The sequence below is a fragment of the Trachurus japonicus genome, chromosome 3, assembly GCF_045865225.1.
Source record: "Trachurus japonicus isolate A0001 chromosome 3, Traja_1.0".
Classification (NCBI taxonomy): Eukaryota; Metazoa; Chordata; class Actinopteri; order Carangiformes; family Carangidae; genus Trachurus; species Trachurus japonicus.
This window is the reverse complement of record NC_140909.1, coordinates 32,538,911-32,559,013: the sequence shown is the minus strand read 5'-3', so window position 1 is coordinate 32,559,013 and position 20,103 is coordinate 32,538,911. Positions and strand designations below refer to the sequence as shown.

General features: G+C 40.5%; 2 protein-coding genes across 2 annotated transcripts; one reads left to right on the top strand and one right to left on the bottom strand.

Moving 5' to 3' along the window:
- Positions 1-241: 241 nt before the first annotated feature.
- slc67a1 (solute carrier family 67 member 1) lies at positions 242-9,160 on the bottom strand. The gene is made up of 10 exons (XM_085770911.1): positions 8,614-9,160; positions 7,637-7,734; positions 7,358-7,503; positions 6,547-6,679; positions 5,041-5,153; positions 1,856-1,963; positions 1,672-1,772; positions 1,453-1,554; positions 797-917; positions 242-536 (listed from the first exon to the last, which is right to left on the bottom strand). Exons 1-10 carry the CDS (start codon positions 8,755-8,757, stop codon positions 349-351), a joined length of 1,254 nt encoding a protein of 417 aa, XP_085627037.1. The 5' UTR covers positions 8,758-9,160; the 3' UTR covers positions 242-348.
- An 856-nt stretch (positions 9,161-10,016) lies between these two features.
- LOC146990231 (very-long-chain (3R)-3-hydroxyacyl-CoA dehydratase-like) lies at positions 10,017-19,750 on the top strand. The gene is made up of 11 exons (XM_085770900.1): positions 10,017-10,227; positions 11,784-11,829; positions 11,930-12,003; positions 13,646-13,810; positions 14,820-14,871; positions 15,025-15,135; positions 15,883-16,010; positions 16,980-17,092; positions 17,178-17,284; positions 17,398-17,529; positions 18,442-19,750. Exons 1-11 carry the CDS (start codon positions 10,147-10,149, stop codon positions 18,516-18,518), a joined length of 1,086 nt encoding a protein of 361 aa, XP_085627026.1. The 5' UTR covers positions 10,017-10,146; the 3' UTR covers positions 18,519-19,750.
- Positions 19,751-20,103: the final 353 nt, after the last annotated feature.

Genomic DNA, 20,103 nt, shown 5'->3' with positions numbered 1-20,103 from the left:
AAAAAAAAAAAGATGTACCGTATCCATAGCACGACGTGTAGGAGCGGCGATTGGCTGCTCCTCCTGCTCCCTCTACCTGACTGGTGGAGAATCGTCGGGCGCGGTGGATTTTGGCAAATACGATTACAGGCTGTAGGTGGAGCCAGAGGAGTTGGATTTTGTCCTAAATTACTCATTTAATGTCTGACCATCAGAATATAGTGACAATTCCAGCAAATATGACTGAATAATTGTTACCAACTGAAGCTTTAAGTGTAGGCAATGTTAGAAATAAGTGTTCCTAAGATCAGTTGTTGATTTCCATCTCCTGTGTGAGGCATCAGACTAACTAGCTTTTCAAAAGTAATGTCATTCCTTTTGCTCAGCTAGCTTCAGGGGCCGACGCAGCAGAAGATAAATAAACACTGATAAATTCACAACAAACTGGATTAGACCTATAGAGGAAACGCCGTAGTTCACATACAGGAAGCCGCCAGCGGTCGGGCCGACCGTGCGAAGCAGAGATTGAACAGATGAACACAGTCCCAGCATTGTGCCTGTGTGAGAGCAGAGTGGGTTTAATAAATAATAAATTGCTGAATTAAAATAATTGAATTGTGTTTTAAAATGTTTTTGTTTTTTTAATGTGGTTTTGTCCTTATCTTACTATTTCCAAGTCCTCACTATCTGAGTTTGACACTGTGTGTATTTTCCCTCCTTTAGCTGTGATCTGATATAAATGATGCTCTGCAAAATTAAGGTCAAGTCTGTCTTTGTTTGTGTCTCCTTTAGTATCTAAAGTAAAGGACGAGCTCACCTGTTTCAGAGGACGGTACGCTCTTGGTGAGCATGCTGTCTGTGATCACATTGAACACGCTGAGAGAAAACATCATGGGGATGACGGTGATGCAGAAGTGGAACACATTCTGCATGTAGGCCTGCAGGGAGAGAGACATTTCAGAATAAAAATGTCTAAGATTAGTTTCATTATAGGATAAATACAGGAATGAAAATTATTAATTGACAACATTATTTGTTATTCACGTCAGACTGGTAAAACAGAACATCACTGCAGGCCAGTCTTCGCTATCTCACAGAGCAATCGTGGTTCCCGGAGGAGAAACCTGAAAGCTAGACTTTCTCGATTCTCAAGTTTTCTCCTTGCACCGTCATTCGGTTCATATTTGTGGCTTTACGTGAAATGTTTTGACAACTATTGGACGATTTCCCATAAATATTAAAAACAGGCATTTATGATTCCCAGAGGATGAACTGTAATAATTTAACCCATCATCATCATGACCAAATATGATTCCGTCTAAAACTTTGATTCTCTTCAGCCTCATTTGTACCACACGCACTACCAACTAGCAAATGTCTTCATGATGATGAGCACAATGAAGGAATGAAGGAAGGAGGAAATCACTCTGGTCCGGCACTCTACATTTAAATTGAATGTGTTTCTGTGCGTACCTGAGCCAGTCCCACCATAGAAGAAACTCCAATGGACAGAAGTAACAGCGAGCGCTCAGAATATCTCGCTGTAAGTGGACCAATCACTCCTCCCTGAATAACCTGTAGACACATGTGGGTTTTATAGTCTGATTATGTCACAAGCTGCTGCACGTTTAACAAACTAATCACAGAGATTTTAATCAACCTCTCTTGAATTTCAGTTTTAACAAAGCATACCATTTGAACGATGCCAAAGTAGGCCATCAAATATCCATTCTGCTCAGGTTTCAACTTGAAGACGTCCAATGCAATAATCGAAAACATCACTTGAAAAATACCTGCGAAAACACAGTCGTGTAAAAACAGAGAAACAGAGGGCCTGAAAATGAAATAAAATAAAAGTTTGAAAAGTAACTCTCACCTGATGGCAAGCCTGCGACCACCTTCACCACAAAAGTCGCAGTCACACCTGGGAACTTCATTAGTCTTGTGATCTCTCCCACATTAAATACTGACTTTTTGTTGTCACCTGCAGCAGATTTAAAGACATTAAAGACAATAAAACAGATGTACAATTGCACATTACAAAATCTCCAGCAGGTCCAGGGAAACAATCACAGTTTCATGTCATAGTCTCAAAAATATTTCACTACGACTCAGACACCATCACAGAGACGCAGTTTCATTTATTGGGGAGTTTGATTAAAAAAAACAAGTTCATTGAAAATAGAGGTAAAAAACAAAAAGAATAGTCCAGGATTATAACCCCATGTAACTGGGGTAACTGTTTAACAAGCAAGTCCATAACATGTCAGTCACATAGCTGCTGCTCTGTGGATTATTTTTATATAATTTACAAACAGTTTCCTTCCTGATTCTTCTCTTTATTCTAACATGTAAGGAAAGACTGTTGACACTATATTTACAGACTGATATGATGATGTGGATATGGCATCAGTCTTATTATTTATTTCACAAAAGTATTCCTACAACCATGTCCTAAGAATTAAACAGTAGCCTACTACAAATAATAGAGAATCAACAGCTGATTGATGGTTGACTGACAGGGATTTTTGACTATTCCAAAGATATGACAGCAGAATGAATGTACTGCTGCCATCAGATCATAACAAATTTGGAGACATAAAAGCAGCACAGTAAACCCTTTTTTTCTACTCCTACAAACAGTGAAGTGGTTTTAAAAAATACATGTAGGTTAACACATATACTTTGTGTCATACCATGCATTTTTTTTTTACATAATACTGTATAAAATATTCACAATATAATACTGACAAGAATCAGATTAGGTCAAGTGAATTTATTGTTTGTAGCACACAATATGAAGAGCTCGGCTGGAAAGGTTAACTGTTAAATTTTAATTCCTACAATCCTTAACTTGGACTGCGCTTGGACGTCACTGGAGAGATGAGGCTGCTTTGATTTGTCTCCAGTCTTCAGGGTGAACTTTTTGGGGACGGATGAGGGGCGGGAGGTGCTTGAGGTGCTTGTTTTGTCTCCAGAGGCCAGGTTGGATTTCTTCGTCCTCTTGGCCGCACTCCTCTGCAGTCTTTCTGCACGTTGCACTTTATTGATGTTGGCCAGTTGTTTGCCCAGCTGTTCAGCCTCACTTCTGTACATGTTCCTCTCTCCTGTTATTACCTGAAGCTTTTCTTTGTGGCCTCTGACCTTCGCCCGGCACTGACTCAGCTGCACTGACACCTGAGTCAGATTACGTTTCAGCTCTTCACACTGCTTCAGCGCTTTCCTCAGATCTTCGGACTGGGTGTTCAGCTCTTTCTGTAAGGACTCGATCTTCTGGACATGCACCTCTTTTGGGAGTTTTCTGACCATCTGAGGTCTTTGCTTGAGGATTACTATTCTTTTCCCCATCTGGTTCTCAACAGCGCGACAAATTTCGCTCTCTTGGAGCTTCTGGTTCTGTGTGTGAAGTTCTTCCTCACACTTACGGAGCCTCCGCCTCTGATCTTTGGCATCGCTCTCTATGAGGGCCTTCTCCTTCTCCCGCTTTAGGCTCTCCTGCTTGAGAAGATGGATTTGCTTCATATACTCTCTACACTGACCACTCTTCATGGTCAGGTTCGACTGCTGTTCAGTCACTTTGTCACGCAGCTCTGAACATTCATTTTGGCATTGCAGCCACTTGTCGCTCAGGCCGTCCCTCTCTTTGATGGCCTTGTCCAGTTGTTCCTTGAGGTTCTTCTGCTCTGCCCTCTGTTTGACAGTACCATGTTTCACTGAGTACAGCACCTTCTTCATTGACTCCACTTCTGCCGTGAGGTCCTCATTCTGCTTGCTGCACCTCTTCAGCTCTGTCTTCTGAGTCTTAACATTCTTACCCATCACCGACAACTCATTCTTGCAGACCACCAGCTGGTTCCTCAGGATGTCTCTGTTGCTGGTCACCTGGTGGATCCTTTGCTGTTCTGCCTTGATGTGTTCAGCATCAGACATCAGACCCTCAACTTTCTTCTTGAGGATGGTGTTTTCCCTCTCAAGGGTCTGATTTTTCTTCTGCAGGTGGGCGTGTTCCCGCTCGGTGTCAGGTAGGATTGAAGATAAGACATAGTGATGATACGCTGACATGGGGGCAGTCTTCTGTGCATCCTTCTCATCTTCAAGTGCCACTTTTTTAGAGCCCTCCATCTTTCCAGTTGATTTCTGCAGACAAACACTGGCTCTCAATCAGATATGGAACATGGAGGTTTCTATCCGACTGTGACATCAGAACATTCCAATAGAATTCTACAGTTGCGCAATTCATTCCGGTCTTCTCCCTGTATTTTGGCTGCCTCGCAGATCCCATTCATTTTTCTCATCAACACTGTCAGACGACAATAGCTGAATTGCATTTGTAACTTGGATTGGCATGAAACTATCCCTGATAAATCATCACAACCGAAGTTTAGGGCTGAAACTAACAATTGCAAAACATATGTTTAGTTTGCAATGATATGCCAAAATAATACTACTAATAATATTCAAATCTGCAAACACTTGAAAACTAAATTGTCACTATTTTTGCTTTACAAATTTGATATATTTTCGAAATAGTTCCTAATCATCTAATCACTGAAGCTTAAAACTATGTGTGAGACATAAAATTAACACAATCTTCATCTTGAATGAATTTACTTTTGATCTCTGGGTCCATTTTGGGTGATTTTAGTAACTAAGGCACAGCAAAGCGTTCTCCATGGCAACAGTGACAATGGATAAACTTCAGTGAAGGGAAGACTAATTAATTCAGAGTGACAGCTACATTGTCTCTTCCTTTGTTCAGCAGCAGCCATCGCTACACACAATAACCATCACATACAGGCAGCTCATTGAATGTATTTGGTCTGCTACAACATACTGTTCATGTTTGCTTTAACATGTTCTGCATTCTCCATGCATAAAGGAATAAAAAGAAAGAAATATAAAGCTGTACTATTAAGTAATATAATGTACTTTCAGTTGGACTTTAGCTGTGAAACTAAACACTGCCTCCTAACACCATACAGTAGGTCCATACTTGAGGATTTTATACAAATTCAGAGATAGCTGAGAACATGAGGTGAAGTAGTGGGAAGTGTGTCTTACTTTCTGAGTTGGTTCTTGGAGTTTGAGGTTTAGTAGTTTTCGGGATAAACTTTAAAACCAACAGTAAACTGAAGGCGCTTCCCACAGCACCAAAACATGCAGTAAGTGACTCCCTAGGAAATACAAAGACAAAGCAGTGATATGGACAAAGTATTTACAGACATTTTTGGTATACATTTTAAGATCAAAAACATACACTTTTCGCATCATTGTCATTTTCATAACATTTCTATTACAGTTTAACCAGTATTAACAATTTTTGTTCCAACTGGGGACAAAAAACACAAACACAGAGTAGGTCATAGATTTGCTTTTCAAAAATCATGCCATTTTCCATATGTAATTAGTAGTAGTTAGTAATTACTAGTAATCCTGGAAAAAATATTTCTCACTTATGACTGACTCTTTGGAGTATCTCAGTTATGTGTTGCATATGTACAGATCATATCTCAGTTTCAGAAAACGGGGTAAGACCTTATGCTGGCTTTAAGAAATGAAACCAGGGCGCAGTGGCTGTGAACACTTAAAGGGATAGTTCACCCAAAATAGAAATTTGACTCATTATTACTCACCTTCATGTCGACTAAGGGCTGGGAGAAGTTTCAGAGTTATCCGTGGCTTGTTTTGTAGCGGAAGCTTCTTGAAGCTCCTCTTCCCGGTTCATCAAATTTGGACAAACTGGGAAGAGGACAGACCCTGGTTCGTCCAAATTTGACGAACCGGGAAAAGGAGCTTCCGCTACAAACAAGCTTGAAAAACAGACTTATTTAATTTTTTTCGGGACAATTTCGCATTTCGGGGCTTCAATACAAGACGGACATTACATAGAGCAGCATGGAGGTATTTGGATGTTTTTTGGTGTGTCTTCCTGTTACGAAGACAGTTGGTATCCATTTGCAACCGTTATATGGACATGCACTGCTACGCCGAGACCCCCTGTAACTCAGAGAAGCCACGGAGGACTCTGAGACTTCTCCCAGCCCTTAGTCGACAAGAGGGTGAGTAGATAATGAGTGCAATTTCAATTTTGGGTGAACTATCCCTTTAATCCTGTTTTTGAGCAGTCATATAATCAGGGATATAATTACCCAGGTTTTTCATGTTCCATGTAAATGATATATCCCTAAAAATGTCAGAAAACACAAAAGAAAGCTAAGGTACTTGAGCACCTGTAAACACAGTCCATTGTAGGCAGCAGGAAGTAACCCCACCTCTGAGTGTTATTACCTTACTTTGAAGAGACAAATACTTGGACAAAAGAGCTTCCAAACTGGCCCAGAAATCAAAAGTGAACCCAAAGCCTTTTGCCACTAAAACTTGGTGATTGGATGTTTTTTTGTTTGTCATTGTAATGTATAAAACACGAGCAGCCTCTCATTGTCTCTCACCTCTTATACAAATGTGTTAACCTCTCAACTCTACATCATTTACATGACTCGCCCTAGATTCATTCATTCACCACCCAATGCAAACACACAAAACACACACACATACAGTGAGACTAACCCGAAACGTGTGTTGAGATGTCCGCCCAATGTAGAGCCGGCAATCATACCCACGCCAAAACACAGGCCTAGTTTGGATAAAGCATCTGCACGTTTGTCAGGTTCTGAGAGGTCTGCAACAACCATCTGAGACGCTGCAGACAGGGGGAGAGAGAAAACAAAGTGATGATGAAACTGAAAGACCATCAGAGGGTCACAGCAGCAGAAACCTATACTGTAACTATTTCAAACATGTCAGCTTATTGCATGCTAGCCAGAAGATGCACTACCTTATTTCTGCAATCTTACAGTCCAAATCTTTATAAATGAAATTAAGTTGACTGAATTGAGGAAAAAAAAAAAAACACCAAATTATATATTACACTACATTACATGAAAAATGTTGTTGTATCTTCTTTAGTAGTGGTGGTATCACAAAAACTAGAAATGCTTTGTAACCTTTTGGAATAAAACAATAATAACATTTTGAGAACAGGTTAAAATACCACATGAAAATAAATTATAATATTCTGAAGGAAAAGTCAAAAAGTCAGAATATCAGAATATTAGATATATCACAATTTCTCCACATATTTTTTCTTATACACCTTGAAACATTTATGAATTTACAAGAATGAACAGGTAAGTTCGATTAACTACAGGCTAAAGCAGGCAGCTGAGGAGGTCTATTATTTCAGTTTGGCCATGTATATTAAAATAGTTCAGCCACAGAGTTAACAAAACACGAAAGTGGGTGTTGATCACTGAGTGATCTATACGTGACGTTTGACACATGAGCGAAGAGGGTTGTACTGCAGATGAGTGCTCCTCACCAGGCAGGACATGCATGAAGACTGTTGGGATTTTGTGGACAAACAGCATGGCAGGATGATCTGCTATGGCCAACAGCAGGAAGAAGACAACAGTTGAAGAACAGGCCAGAGATAAGGCCAGTCGTGCCCCGAAGAGATCTGCAAACCTGCCAACGGATCAAAGCCAAGAAACAACAAGTTACTACATAGTGTTGGACAAGAAAAACAGTGCAGACCAGTGAAATGCATAAGGAAGAATCTGAAGCAGATCTGTCTGGTTTAATCTTCAATGGCTTTTACCTTCCAAACATAGGACCTCCAAGCAGCTGAATGACGCCCACCGTGGTTTGTAAATAGCCAAACCACAAAGTGTCAAAGCCAAGTTTCTTTGCCAGATACTAAACAGAGACATAATGAAATAAAATATTGTCAATAAAACGATGGACTAACATATAAAATGTGTTAATATAGTAACAGTGGGTATGATCTAGAAATCAGCTGATTTTGACAGCACAGTTTGACAGGGTGCAGTGTAGCACAACAATCGATGCACACATCTCAGTGAAGCTGAGTGAATCACCACATTTCAACATCTCTAATTTCATTTCATAACTTCATGTCCTTAGGAAAAATAAATAATTGTCATGGTGGCAGTACAGCCCTTCATAAAAATTATAACTGGAGGTATTTGAGAAGGGCAGTGGAAAGATTAAGCTGGCTTGCTTTTTTCTTTTTTTAATCATGCATGTGAACTTTTTAGGGTGTAGGATTAAGCAGCTAGTTCAAACAAATGTATCTCACATCTACTACACACAGTAACAACAGTGTAGCTAGGCTACATGCTGTATTTTGTGTAATAAGGTGTGTTTCACCTTTCACCTGTCTTGTAATGTAGTCTACATTTCTGCCACATAATCACTCACTCTAACACACAATGGGGAAAACGACATGATAACTGTGTGTGGGCTAAGTGTCGTTGTCGCTGTTGTTGTTATCAGGATAGTAACAGTTGGATTGTAGGTGTTTATAAGGTGCAAGATTGATTGATTGATTGATTGATTGATTGATTGATTGATTGATTGATTGATTGATTGATTGATTGATTATCTTTTTAAACGACTATCTTCTGCCTCTCCTTGACTGTTGCTGTTTTGGACACCTGAATCTCGAATCTCGCTAGGGGGATAAATAATGTAAACATTATCAATGTTTCACATTCACGGCGGTCACGGAAATGTCAACTTCCTGCTTCTGGCGTAGGCAGCAGATATGCTCACCGGGGTAACAGAAAACTGTAAAAACATCCATGTTATGTCCAAAGCAGCGATGAGGTAGACGATGTAAATGATTTTCTTGCTCTGTGGCTGAGCTGCTCCTCCGGTTGTTCCCTCGTTTCGCGTCGTCTCACCTTTCGGACCCATATCGAATCAAACCTGCAGCCGCCGACGGTAGGCTACCGTCAGTGTGGTTGGCACCGTGTGAGAAGAAGGACACAGTCGGTGGAAGTCCAGTTGTTGTCCGGTAAAGTAGCCTTTAACCCAGTGAACAGTCACATGAAGCTGCAAACCTAACACCGGTTGTACTTTGGAGCAGACGGACGACGAGGAGGCGTTACCGGTGTAGTAGATCTGAGCTACTTACGATCTGACTATAATGTGAAATCTGACGTGTTTGGTTGTTTGAGCATCGTTTACCGGGACAGCTAGACCTGCCCGTGAGTCCAAATCCAGCTGGTAACACGGTCCAAACGACCTGGGCGGACATTTGTTATTAAAGAAAATCCCACAGGGAATGTGGAAGTTTTCGACAGCGGTGCGTTCAAGTGCCTCTGCTGAGGTCGTACCGTAGAGCTGTCGAGATGCCTGTTCATGGTTTTTAATCACGTGAATGAAACGTGGGGATGCGACAAACAAATCTGTTAAAAATTAATATTTTCAATAAATCACTCACCTATAAATGAGAAGAAGTAGCCTAGTTCTGCTTTGTCAGCATCTGTTTTTAATTAGATAAAGTTCTCAGTCTGTTCATCTCAATTAAATCATTTTTAATAGGCTATGAGGCAGTCAAGCATAGTCAACAAAAAACTCTAGTATTTTAATTCTAAAAACGTAAATTTATATGCAATTTACATAACGAAAGATGTAGGCCATGTATCATACAAAATAGAAAATACAGTTTAGATTAAATTCCATAAAAGAGCGAAAGGTCATCAATCATTTTTTGATAGCACTATCTGCAATAATTTGAGTAGTGGCAGTTACACACTTTACTTTCCCAACCCTACCCCACTCTTTCAGTTAATATTTGCACTCCTTTTAGTTTAATTTTTTTTATTTAGTAAGATGCACATATATTTCTACACTATTTTACTTACCTGTATGTTTTTTTGTGTGCTTTCTGCATTGCCAAGAGTGGCTATTTAATCTGGTTGCACCCACTTTGTGCAATGACAAAGTCATTTGTACATTTTTATTGCATGATGTATGCAACAAGACCAGTTCTTATTAATTTGAGCTTGTTTTTGTTAACCTTTATAATAAAAGTATCCTCCCAAAGAGTTATGTCCACCTTTGTCCATTTGGGGAAAATAACCTTTTATTTTGAAGCTGAACATTAGTGTCTTATTTTGAAATCCACGAGCGACCTCCTCCCGGAAGTATGTTCCATCCTCACCTAGTCGGATATCCACCGTGTTGGGTTGTGTTGTGTTGTGTTGTGTTGTGTGTGCACAGAGCTTCAGACGAGAGCTTCATCCATCAGAGTAGAGTCTCGTGTTGTGGCATGTTGACAGCAGAACCCACGGAGTGACGATGCCGAGTCTGACTCCCCACGTGTACTGGGCCCAGAGACACGGAGACGTTTATCTGCGCGTGGAGCTGAGCGATGCCAAGGTACAGTGACAGTGGGACAAGTCCCCAGCATCCAACCGGCTGCTCACCTACACAGCCTCAACCCACACAGACCAGTCTATCAAAGGCTCCGGTGGCGCATTTAAATGCCTCTTGTCTATTTTCTCATCGCAGTGTGCGTAACTTACTTTAATAATGTGATGTGCAGCAGATACAGTTAGCCTCACTGTTAGCAGAGCCAGTCTTCTCTGCTGTTAGCTAAGTGGCGATGTAGCCACAGCTCAAGGTGGCTACATTTATCTTTGTGAAGGCTAAAAAAAAAAAAAAGACTACCGTATGTTACTTCTTTTGGTAATGTAGGCCTTTATATTTACTGGTGGCACAAATAACACAATTACAGCTCTGACAGACGTTTATTATCTGGCATCCGGGTCATTTAACGTTTTTGCATATTGTCATTATAATGGCGAAGAAGAATTTCTTAGCAAAGCTACAAGGTGCCTGTACACGTAAAATAAAGTAAATAAAGACAAACGGGGAACAGCAACAACCATATAAACAGTAAAATCCTGTGACCCATGTTAAGCAATTTAAAAACAATAAGACACAGCATGAACAAGCCCAACAGAGAACAATACAAAATAGGAGCACCACTACTTGTCTAACCGGTTAAAAAGAAGCCTCTCTGTAAAAGTTAGTTTTAATTAGACATTCAACAGAGGTCAGTGAGCCACCTAACCTGAGGTTCACCTGAGGCAATGGTTTTATCTCCCTTTGTCATCAGCCTGGACCTGCATACAACCAGAGCATCAGGTTACAACACAGGCAGCAGCGCATAGTTCAGATCATAGAGTTTAGAGAGGCAGCCTGGAGCCAAACCACACAGCGTTTAAAAATGTATGACAAAAGTGGAGTTTTAGTGCAGCTAAAACTGGTGTGATGTAATCTGGTTGCCATCTGGTTGGTTTTGAACCAAATATCATTGAGTTTGCAGTCTAAATGAAGAATTCAAAACACTAACACCTGCTTTTATGATTTCTGAATTACTCTAGAATAACAGCTATTAGTTACAGTTTTATTCTGACTGCATTGTCTTTTTGTTTCACTCCACAGTTTTTAACATTGCATTAAAGTGAAGTGCTAATCATTTGTGCCAATCAGTAACAATTTGTATTGAGAATAATGTAAGATGTGGACAGGTTTTGAGAGAACCTGTGTTTGCATCAGTAACATGAAACACAGGTTCTCCTTCCTCTCTGTATTTGCAGGTTCAGACTTCATCCACATCCTGCATCTGCTAGATTACTGCCTTATAAAAGATGCATGGCTTTTACTGGGAGTTCTGGGTCTTGTTTAGTCTCTGAGGAGTGAGGCAACTGAAACAGGCCAGCAGAGGAACACCTGTCATGTTATATACATATTGGGCCCATGTATATCAATGAGATTGACAAAATATCAGAATCCCCTCTCTTTTTTATGTGGAATTTATTGACAATAAGAAAATGTAGAATATCACTTGACTTCTCCTTTTAATCTCCACCTCCTAGTACTTTGTGTGTGTCAGGTTTGTTTTGATCTTAGGTCTTTTGTGTTTTTAGAACCTTGACATCAGTCTTGAAGAAAACAACACACTTCAGTTCAGAGGTTTGTATCTATCTACATTTACACAAATGAGAGGAACAGCAGAAACACAATGAAAACTCTAATGTTATTATAACGTAAAACTCTTCATATTGTTCCACAGCACAGGGCCACGGCGCTAAGGGGGATAATGAATACGAGTTCAGTTTGGAATTTCTACATCCTGTCAGACCTGAGGTATTGATCTTTTATGCGTCTTTTTTGTATCAGTGGTGAAAAAGATCCAAACACTCACTTCCTGAGAAATTGCTGACAATGTTGAAAACCTGCCCTACAAGCAATGTTGAGGGAAGTAATGAAAGAAATTGCTGGCTCCGGGCCTGTAACCTGATCTACACCAAATGGGTTAATGGGTTCTTTGGTCCACACTACACCCCTCCACCACATTCATTCAATACTTAATGCATGGTCCTGCTGAGAAGTAAACAGACTAGCAGACACAGGTAAAAACAGCCTGTGCACAAGGTCCATCACTGGCTCAGTGTATTCCCCTATATTGCCTGATTATTAATTATTAATGTATTACCTCTCATTGTCTTATCTGTAAAAGACAGATTGTTGTGGTGTTAGGGAGGTAGGTGCAGGTGTAAGTGTCCTCTGCCCACAACCTCCTATCTGTTCAGGATACCTGGAAATAAATATTTAAAGGGATAGTATCATTTTTTTTAAAGTGGGGTTGTATGATCTACAAATAGCCCCTAAGTACTTTAATTGCAGTAGAAGACTCTCTGAACTCCTCCCGTTAGCAACGCCAGCCCATAGCCCTGCCCAGAGATTTACAACATACATTGTTGTGAATGGACCCAAAGAAACGGCCTATTTTCGAGGCCTAAAAGAGGTTTTACATGAAAAAAAATACACAGTTCCATTGTTCGCTATAATATGATTTTTTCCAGCCCCCTAAAGTGCAGGAAAAATGCAGTTTTTATTTGGACCTAACCAACTCATGTATCCCTCTGCCCAGGGTTAGCGCCCGCCGATCAGCAGTTGGTTAGGTCCAAATAAAAACTGTGTTTTTCCTGCACTTTGAGGAGCTGGAAAAAATTATATTATAGCGAACAATGGAACTGTGTATTTTTTTTCAGGTAAAACCTCTTTTAGGCCGCGAAAATAGGCCGCTTCTTTGGGTCTGTTCACAACACTGTATGTTGTAAATCTCTGGGCAGGGCTATGGGCTGGCGTTGCTAATGGGAGGAGTGCAGAGAGTCTTCTACTGCAATTAAAGTACTTAGGGGCTATTTGTAGAACAATCAACCCCACTTTAAAAAAATACTACTATCCCTTTAACATGAAAATGTAAATAAAAAAAAATAAAGAAGAAGAAACAAACGACAAATTCTTTACTATATTCTGCCAAGCATTCTTACACATTTAGCACATTTCCTATTTCTTTTGCCACCTCTTATCACAAGAGCACTATGTGAGTGACTGCATGATAACACATCATGGCACTGATTGAGTAGGAGGACCTGCTGGAAACGGCTGCAGTCAAGTCAAGGCCAGCGCTGATTGGAAAACGGCTCCTAGCTGAAGTGAGGCTTGATTAGCTGCTACACTTTCCTCCACTCTACTACCTGTGAATTTATTTGGGAGACAAGGAGAAAGCAGGTTTTAATTAATTCCACCCCTAACTAGAATAGACACAGACTAGATGCAATTTTGTGCCAGGTGATGGTCATTTGTTGTACATGTCACAAAGCTACGTGCCCTTTCACCATCCTAGATTTCTGTCTGTCTGTAGCCATCTGTAAAACATTATCTTAAGAAACCCTGTATGATTTCCTAACTCTATACGTTCGTCCGTCATGGTGAACTCCAGATCAATCACAGGTCCACGCAGCGTCAGGTCGACATCAAGATCAAGAAGCAGGAGGAGCGCTGGTGGGACCGGCTGACGCAGCAGGAGAAGAAGCCTCTGTTTCTAGCTCCTGACTTTGACCGCTGGCTGGACGAGTCCGACGCTGAGATGGAGCTGCAGGCTAAAGTAAGGACTCTAAAACCGCATGTGTATGGCAAGCCATTTTAACATTTAAAAGCCAGGCTGGATATGTGTTGCAGATATCTGTAATTCAGATTTGCCTAGTCAAAAACAATATTTCCGATATCCGCAACTACATTCTTCCTATCCACAATTGTCATTTCAGATATCAACTACGTTCTTCCTAGGACAAATAACATCACTTTTGCCATTCACCCCTGGGGGTTTATCATTACAGATATCTATAATTCAGTTGCAGATATCCGCTATGTGAATTACGGATATCTGTAACTGAATTATGACTAGTACTAATTCCAGTTTGCGGTATCTACAATCTGATTCTGACTAGTCATAATTGCAGTTCAAGATATCTTTAATTCACCTCAATTAAAGATATCTACATGTCCCTTTTCAGATATCTTAAATTAAGTTTTGACTAGGCGAAATGACGTTGTAGATATCTGTAAATGGAATTATGACTAGTCAAAATGATGTTGAAGATATCTCAAACTGGAATTAGGAATAGTCGTAATTCAGTTACAGATATCCATAATTCACACAGCGGATATCTGCAAGTGAATTGTAGATATCTGTAATGACAAACCCCATGCACATGAATGGCAAAAGTGACGTCATTTGTCCTAAGAAGAATGTAGTTGCAGATATCTGAAATGTTCTTTTTGACTAGGCAAAACTGAATTACAGATATATTGAATGAAAAATCCAACTATTCAAAATGTAATTACGACAAGTCAGAAAGACGTTGTTGATATCTACTACTACTTCTACGGATAGTCAAACTTAAATCCGCTTGCCATACATGTGTGAATTTCGACTCTTGTTTTGGTTGGTAAATGTTTCCACTTCTCCCAGCTCATTTTGTTTGAATGTAAAGCATCAAACAGTGAAGTCATTCATCATTTCAGAGTAATTAAAGCAACTGAAGACGTATAAACTGGATGTAGAATGTTTGGTTATTGCATGGTGATATTTGATGGTGTGTTTTTTTTTGCAGGAGGAGGAGAAGATAAACAGGATAAGTGTGGAGTCGAGAGTGCGTAAAGACCGTGAGTCACACTCAGCTCTCCATCTGAGAACAACCAAACACCCCCACCCTCACAGATGTGTCAAACTTTCTAATTGGATAAGTTGACATCTTCTATCCTTAAGGAGGTTTAATGCAGGTGTGTTATTGAAGACGCTTTGCTGTGTTTCCTCAGCCTTCCTCGGTCTGAAGAGAGGCTACTTGTTTATGTACAACCTCGTGCAGTTCCTGGGATTCTCCTGGATCTTTGTCAACATGACTGTTCGACTCTTCATTCTTGGTCAAGGTTTGTTTCCAAAAGCTAAATACAACAAACAAAGTGACAAAGTTTTAATCACCTGCATGTTCCATGTATTTAGGAATATTGTCCAGAACTAGGGAGACAGGATCTATAATAATGATTCAGTTCTGGATTTGAAACTTATTTATTTTTCAGAGGAATATGAGTGTGGTTTTGTGTGTTTCATGTTGATTACAAATCATGTGGACTTCAAATTATTGCCAAGCAAACAACATACCTCATAATAGGATCGACTTCCTGTCTTTCAAACAGCGGCTATTATCTGACATAGTTAATTTCAGCGAGCACTAAAACTGAGCTTTCAGACACGAAACAGGTAATCCGTCACAGTTTATATGTTGTCAGTTATATTATTCTTGTGCTTTATTCAGTCCATCACACAGATGAGGGTAAAAGTGAGAGCGAGGAACAGCAGAATGGGCCGACTGTAGAGCGACACAGTGAGATTAAAATTGGAGCAACTGAACTGACAAAAACTGGAGGATGGTTGTCACTTGAGTGTTAACACAAATACAAAAAAGATGCAAACACAATTACTACCACTGTGCAATAATGGAAAACAACCACGGGTGCGTGGTTTCTGTTTATGAGGGGCTTTTTCATTCACTAATGAGTTCCTTTGAATAGAAACAGGAACACGACTGTACACCGCCTGGATTTGTTTTGCAAATGATGAGCCTAATGGATAGTGGCTCATGCAATGTGCTGTTTGTTTCTCTCTTGTCTCCTCAGACTCATTCTACGATACCTTCCACACCACAGCTGATATGATGTACTTCTGTCAGATGATGGCCGTACTCGAGGTCATTAATCCCCTGTTGGGACTGGTTAAGACTGGATTTTTCCCAGCTATGATACAGGTAAAACACAGGATATGATGACCTGGAACATTATTCATTGTCATCTTTACATGCAAAGCCATGAAATTGAGAACTCAAGAAACATCTTAATCGTAAAATAGTGTTGGTGTATATACCACGTCAGGGACAGGTCACAGGAGTTGCACTTGCACAGCATGACTCACTGCTGAAAGTGAGACGCGACAAAAACTATGGCAGAGAGAAAAACGAGATGGCAGAAAGTTCAGAGGCCAACTCGCAGCAGCAGAGAGAGTGGTTTGGACTCCAAGCAACCTAAAAAGCCCTGTTTGGAAATACTTTGGATTTTGGTCAGTAGACGGCAAAAATGTGGAGCCTCGAAATAAAGTTGTATTGCGCCTAGAGATAGACGGGAGCGAGCGTGAGAGAGGTCTACCGTCTTAGAAGTTTTACAGTATAGGCCGGCCATTACTTCATTTACTTATTTTGTAGTGTGTAGGTATGTTAAAACTGAAATAAAAATACCTTTACAAGTAGTTATGTCTCGTTGTATTAGTTTGTCCTCCTGTTATAGACATTATGCACAAATATAGATATTCGAATGGTTTGAACCCATGTGTTTGTTTTTTTTTAGAGGGAATATTCAAACATCATTTTGGAGCAATTTTGACAACCCTAGTTCCTCCACACTTACCTCCTTATGGAGCTGGCTGTGTGTATATACTGAAACAGAAAAGAACCTAGAGTGTCCAAAGTATAGCATTAGGAAAAGAGTGTACAAAAACAAGCGGTTGACATGCTTGTGGTCCTATAGTATAAAAGGTATGTAGACGTTGAGAAATGTTGCAGGTGGTAACGGGGGGGTTTATAGTAAAAAGGTTGTCTCAGCATGAACTGACAGTGCTGTGACATTTTTTATTCTTTTAGAATGGCCTAACACATTTCCTCTGTGGTGGGTTCGTAATGAGCATGAATTTTAAGGTGAGAAACCTCTTCTGTGTGATGTTGCAGGTTGCAGGGAGGAACGTCATTCTGTTCGTCATCTTCGGCAGCCTGGAGGAGATGCAGAACAAACCCGTGGTCTTCTTCGTCTTCTACCTCTGGAGCACCATTGAGATCTTCAGGTCAGCTCGGCTCACCTCCCTCTTCTCTGTGGTGAACTCACTTTGTTCCTGCTATAACATTTGGACCGTCCATCTCTTCCACCAGGTACCCCTTCTACATGCTGGCCTGCATCGGCACCGAGTGGAAGCTGTTAACGTGGCTCAGATACAGCCTGTGGATCCCCCTGTACCCTCTGGGGGTCATAGCTGAGGGTTAGTCACTGGGCTGTCAAGGCCACTGATAACATGGAGACATAAATGAGTGTTTGCGACGATCATTAATAGTGGTTGCTGCTGACGGTGTGTTGTTCTTCACATGTGCACAGCGGTGGCTGTGATCCAGTCCCTGCCCATCTTTGATGAGACCCGTCTGTTCAGCATCCCCCTCCCTGCAGTGCTGGGACACTCTTTGAGCTTCTCCTACACTCTGCAGCTCTACCTGGTCCTCATGTTTCTGGGTGAGACATCCACACTGACACACCATTATCCACTCTGACACAGCCTCCATTGTCTTCTTAACGGGATAGTTCAACATTTTGCCAATAGGCCCATTGCCATAATCCCTATAGTTTTAGGAGTAGGTTCGTTACCTTTAATTGTTGGTGCAAGCTATTTTTAGAACGGCGGAGCAGAGCCGCGAGCTGCTCAGAGCTACGCTACGGAGGCTAATGGGATTTCTTGGTTTCCCTCATCAAACTCATCAAATACACAATCCAACAACTCCAAAATGCTCTGGTGGACATGTTGTGACCTATACATTCACCACGCTATGAGATAATAATGTACTTGATGAGTTTGATGAGAAATCCCATGAGCCTCCGTAGCGTACTGTAGCTCTGAGCAGCTTGCGGCTCTGCTCCGCCGTTCTAAAAATAGCTTGCACCAACAATTAAAGGTAACGAACCTACTGCTATGACTATAGGGATTATGGCAATGGGCCCATGAGCACAGCAGGTTAAGTATCAGCTTCTGAAGAGGACACATTTTGAGCAGTGATAGATGTTGATGTTCTAGTCAGGAACAGACAGACAAGGATTCACAGGTGCAGTAAGAATATTGGATAGAGAGGGACTTAATCAGTTTATTTCTCCAATCAGCCAACTTTCACATCATCTTTAAATTCCAATGTAAATAGAAAATTCATATTGTTACTTTTCAAAGATACATATTAAAAATATCAATTCAGTTTTTCTATATGTTTTCAAGCTTCCCTATTGCAAATTGTTGAAATTATTAATTATCAAAATGGCAGCATTATTTTCTTGATCAACTAGTTGATTCTGATGGAGAACAACTCCTGCATTGTTACGGAATCACTTCCTCTAGACAAACATTACAACCAAGTGACAGATGTTTCCTCTCCTCTCCAGGACTCTTCATCAATTTCCGGCACCTGTACAAGCAGAGGAGGAGAAGATACCGCTCGAGGAAAAGGAAAGTTCACTAAGTGGCCAGCACAGTCAGTTTGTACTCACCGGGAACTGCCGTCCACTCAGATCAAGCAGCTCTTCTCTTCTTCTTGGCCTCTCTCATCCTCCCTCACCCACATCATCACACTGACCTGAAGGCGGGGCACTGGTCATCTTTTCCCTCCTCTGGGCGAACTATTCACCATCTCCAGACCAGGCCCTGTATACTGCACCAGCTCTACTGTATTAGTCCCTGTTGAATGGACAGTTGATCCAGTGCTGCTGTGAGTTTGAGTTGTTTTCATGGTTCTGCTCTGAAAACGTCCTGATTTATCACGATTTGCAGTCACTGTCCATGGAAGGACACGCATTTCATTTCCATTTGTTGTTTTCCTGTTGGGGTTTTTCACTATTCTCAAAGGTGAAAACAAATGCATTATGTATTTACATGAACATGTAGGAGGAAGGTGGTTAATCATTGGAAATATAAAAGTTACTGTTATCATGTGGGTTACAAAAACCATTTGGGAGCCGTTCTGTAAACTGCTGCAACAGGTTTATCATATTTACATCTTTGACAGTATTTACAAAATCCCGACCTGTATTTTCAAAACGAAATTTAAAAACATTCCGTCTTTACCTATTTATTAGAAATCACAAATCTGTTACTGCCAACGTGTAACCGTCTTTAGACTTTTGCTGTGTTATTGCATGTTCTTGCAAATCTAAGTTTTACAGTTTTGAAACTCTCTATTGTGGTGTGTTCAAAGACGCTGCAATATTTGAGCATTTGGTTGTGATACGACTCAAGCAAATTCATATCATTGTCTCCAAATGGTCTCATCAGAAGACATTGGAACGTACATTGAGACATCATGAGCATTTGAAAAATGTTCCTACTTCCTTTTTTGTGCAAGTTTACGTTTATAACTGAAAACACTGTTTTTTTTAATGGTTTTTGTATTGGTAGGAAGATACGTCCAGATGCTTTTGCATGAAAACTGACATTTTGAAGTGTCATGACACTTCAATGTTAATTGGTTTCAGAAGTGCTTTCCTCACACTGAGCCTTGGATGAAGGTGTCAATCATTCACTGTTTTGAATATTAACAAAGCAATGCAAACTAATGTGGAGGTTCTTTTTTTGGACAGGATTCACACTGATTGAAAAATGCCAAAACAAGTAACAGGCACTCACTTCATAAACGTGTGTGACCCACACAGTTTTTTCTACCCAGTAAAACTCTGGTCTAGTTTAAAGCTGCAGCAAGTGTGAATGAAAACCCAGTTAAATACTGTACATACTCTCAAATCGTGTGATGTGAAGAGATTGTTGCACCTGTAATCTCACCACCACTGAGCCTTCTCTTTATTTGTCCATATTTATTTGTCTTTACTGAAGTTGTTGCTTTTAATTTATTTCCCAGTGATCTTTTGGAAGGGTGTGTTTTAGTGGAGACACAGTTTACAGGCACACGTACATTCTCATTATTTCATTTTTCAAAAGTCTTTCTGCAGGCAAATTCAGACTAATGCTGCATTCACAGTACTGTAACTACTCACACTTTTTCCCCCTGACAAATAAAAATGTTTGGCATCAGAGTTTCTATTTTGGGGTGTGAT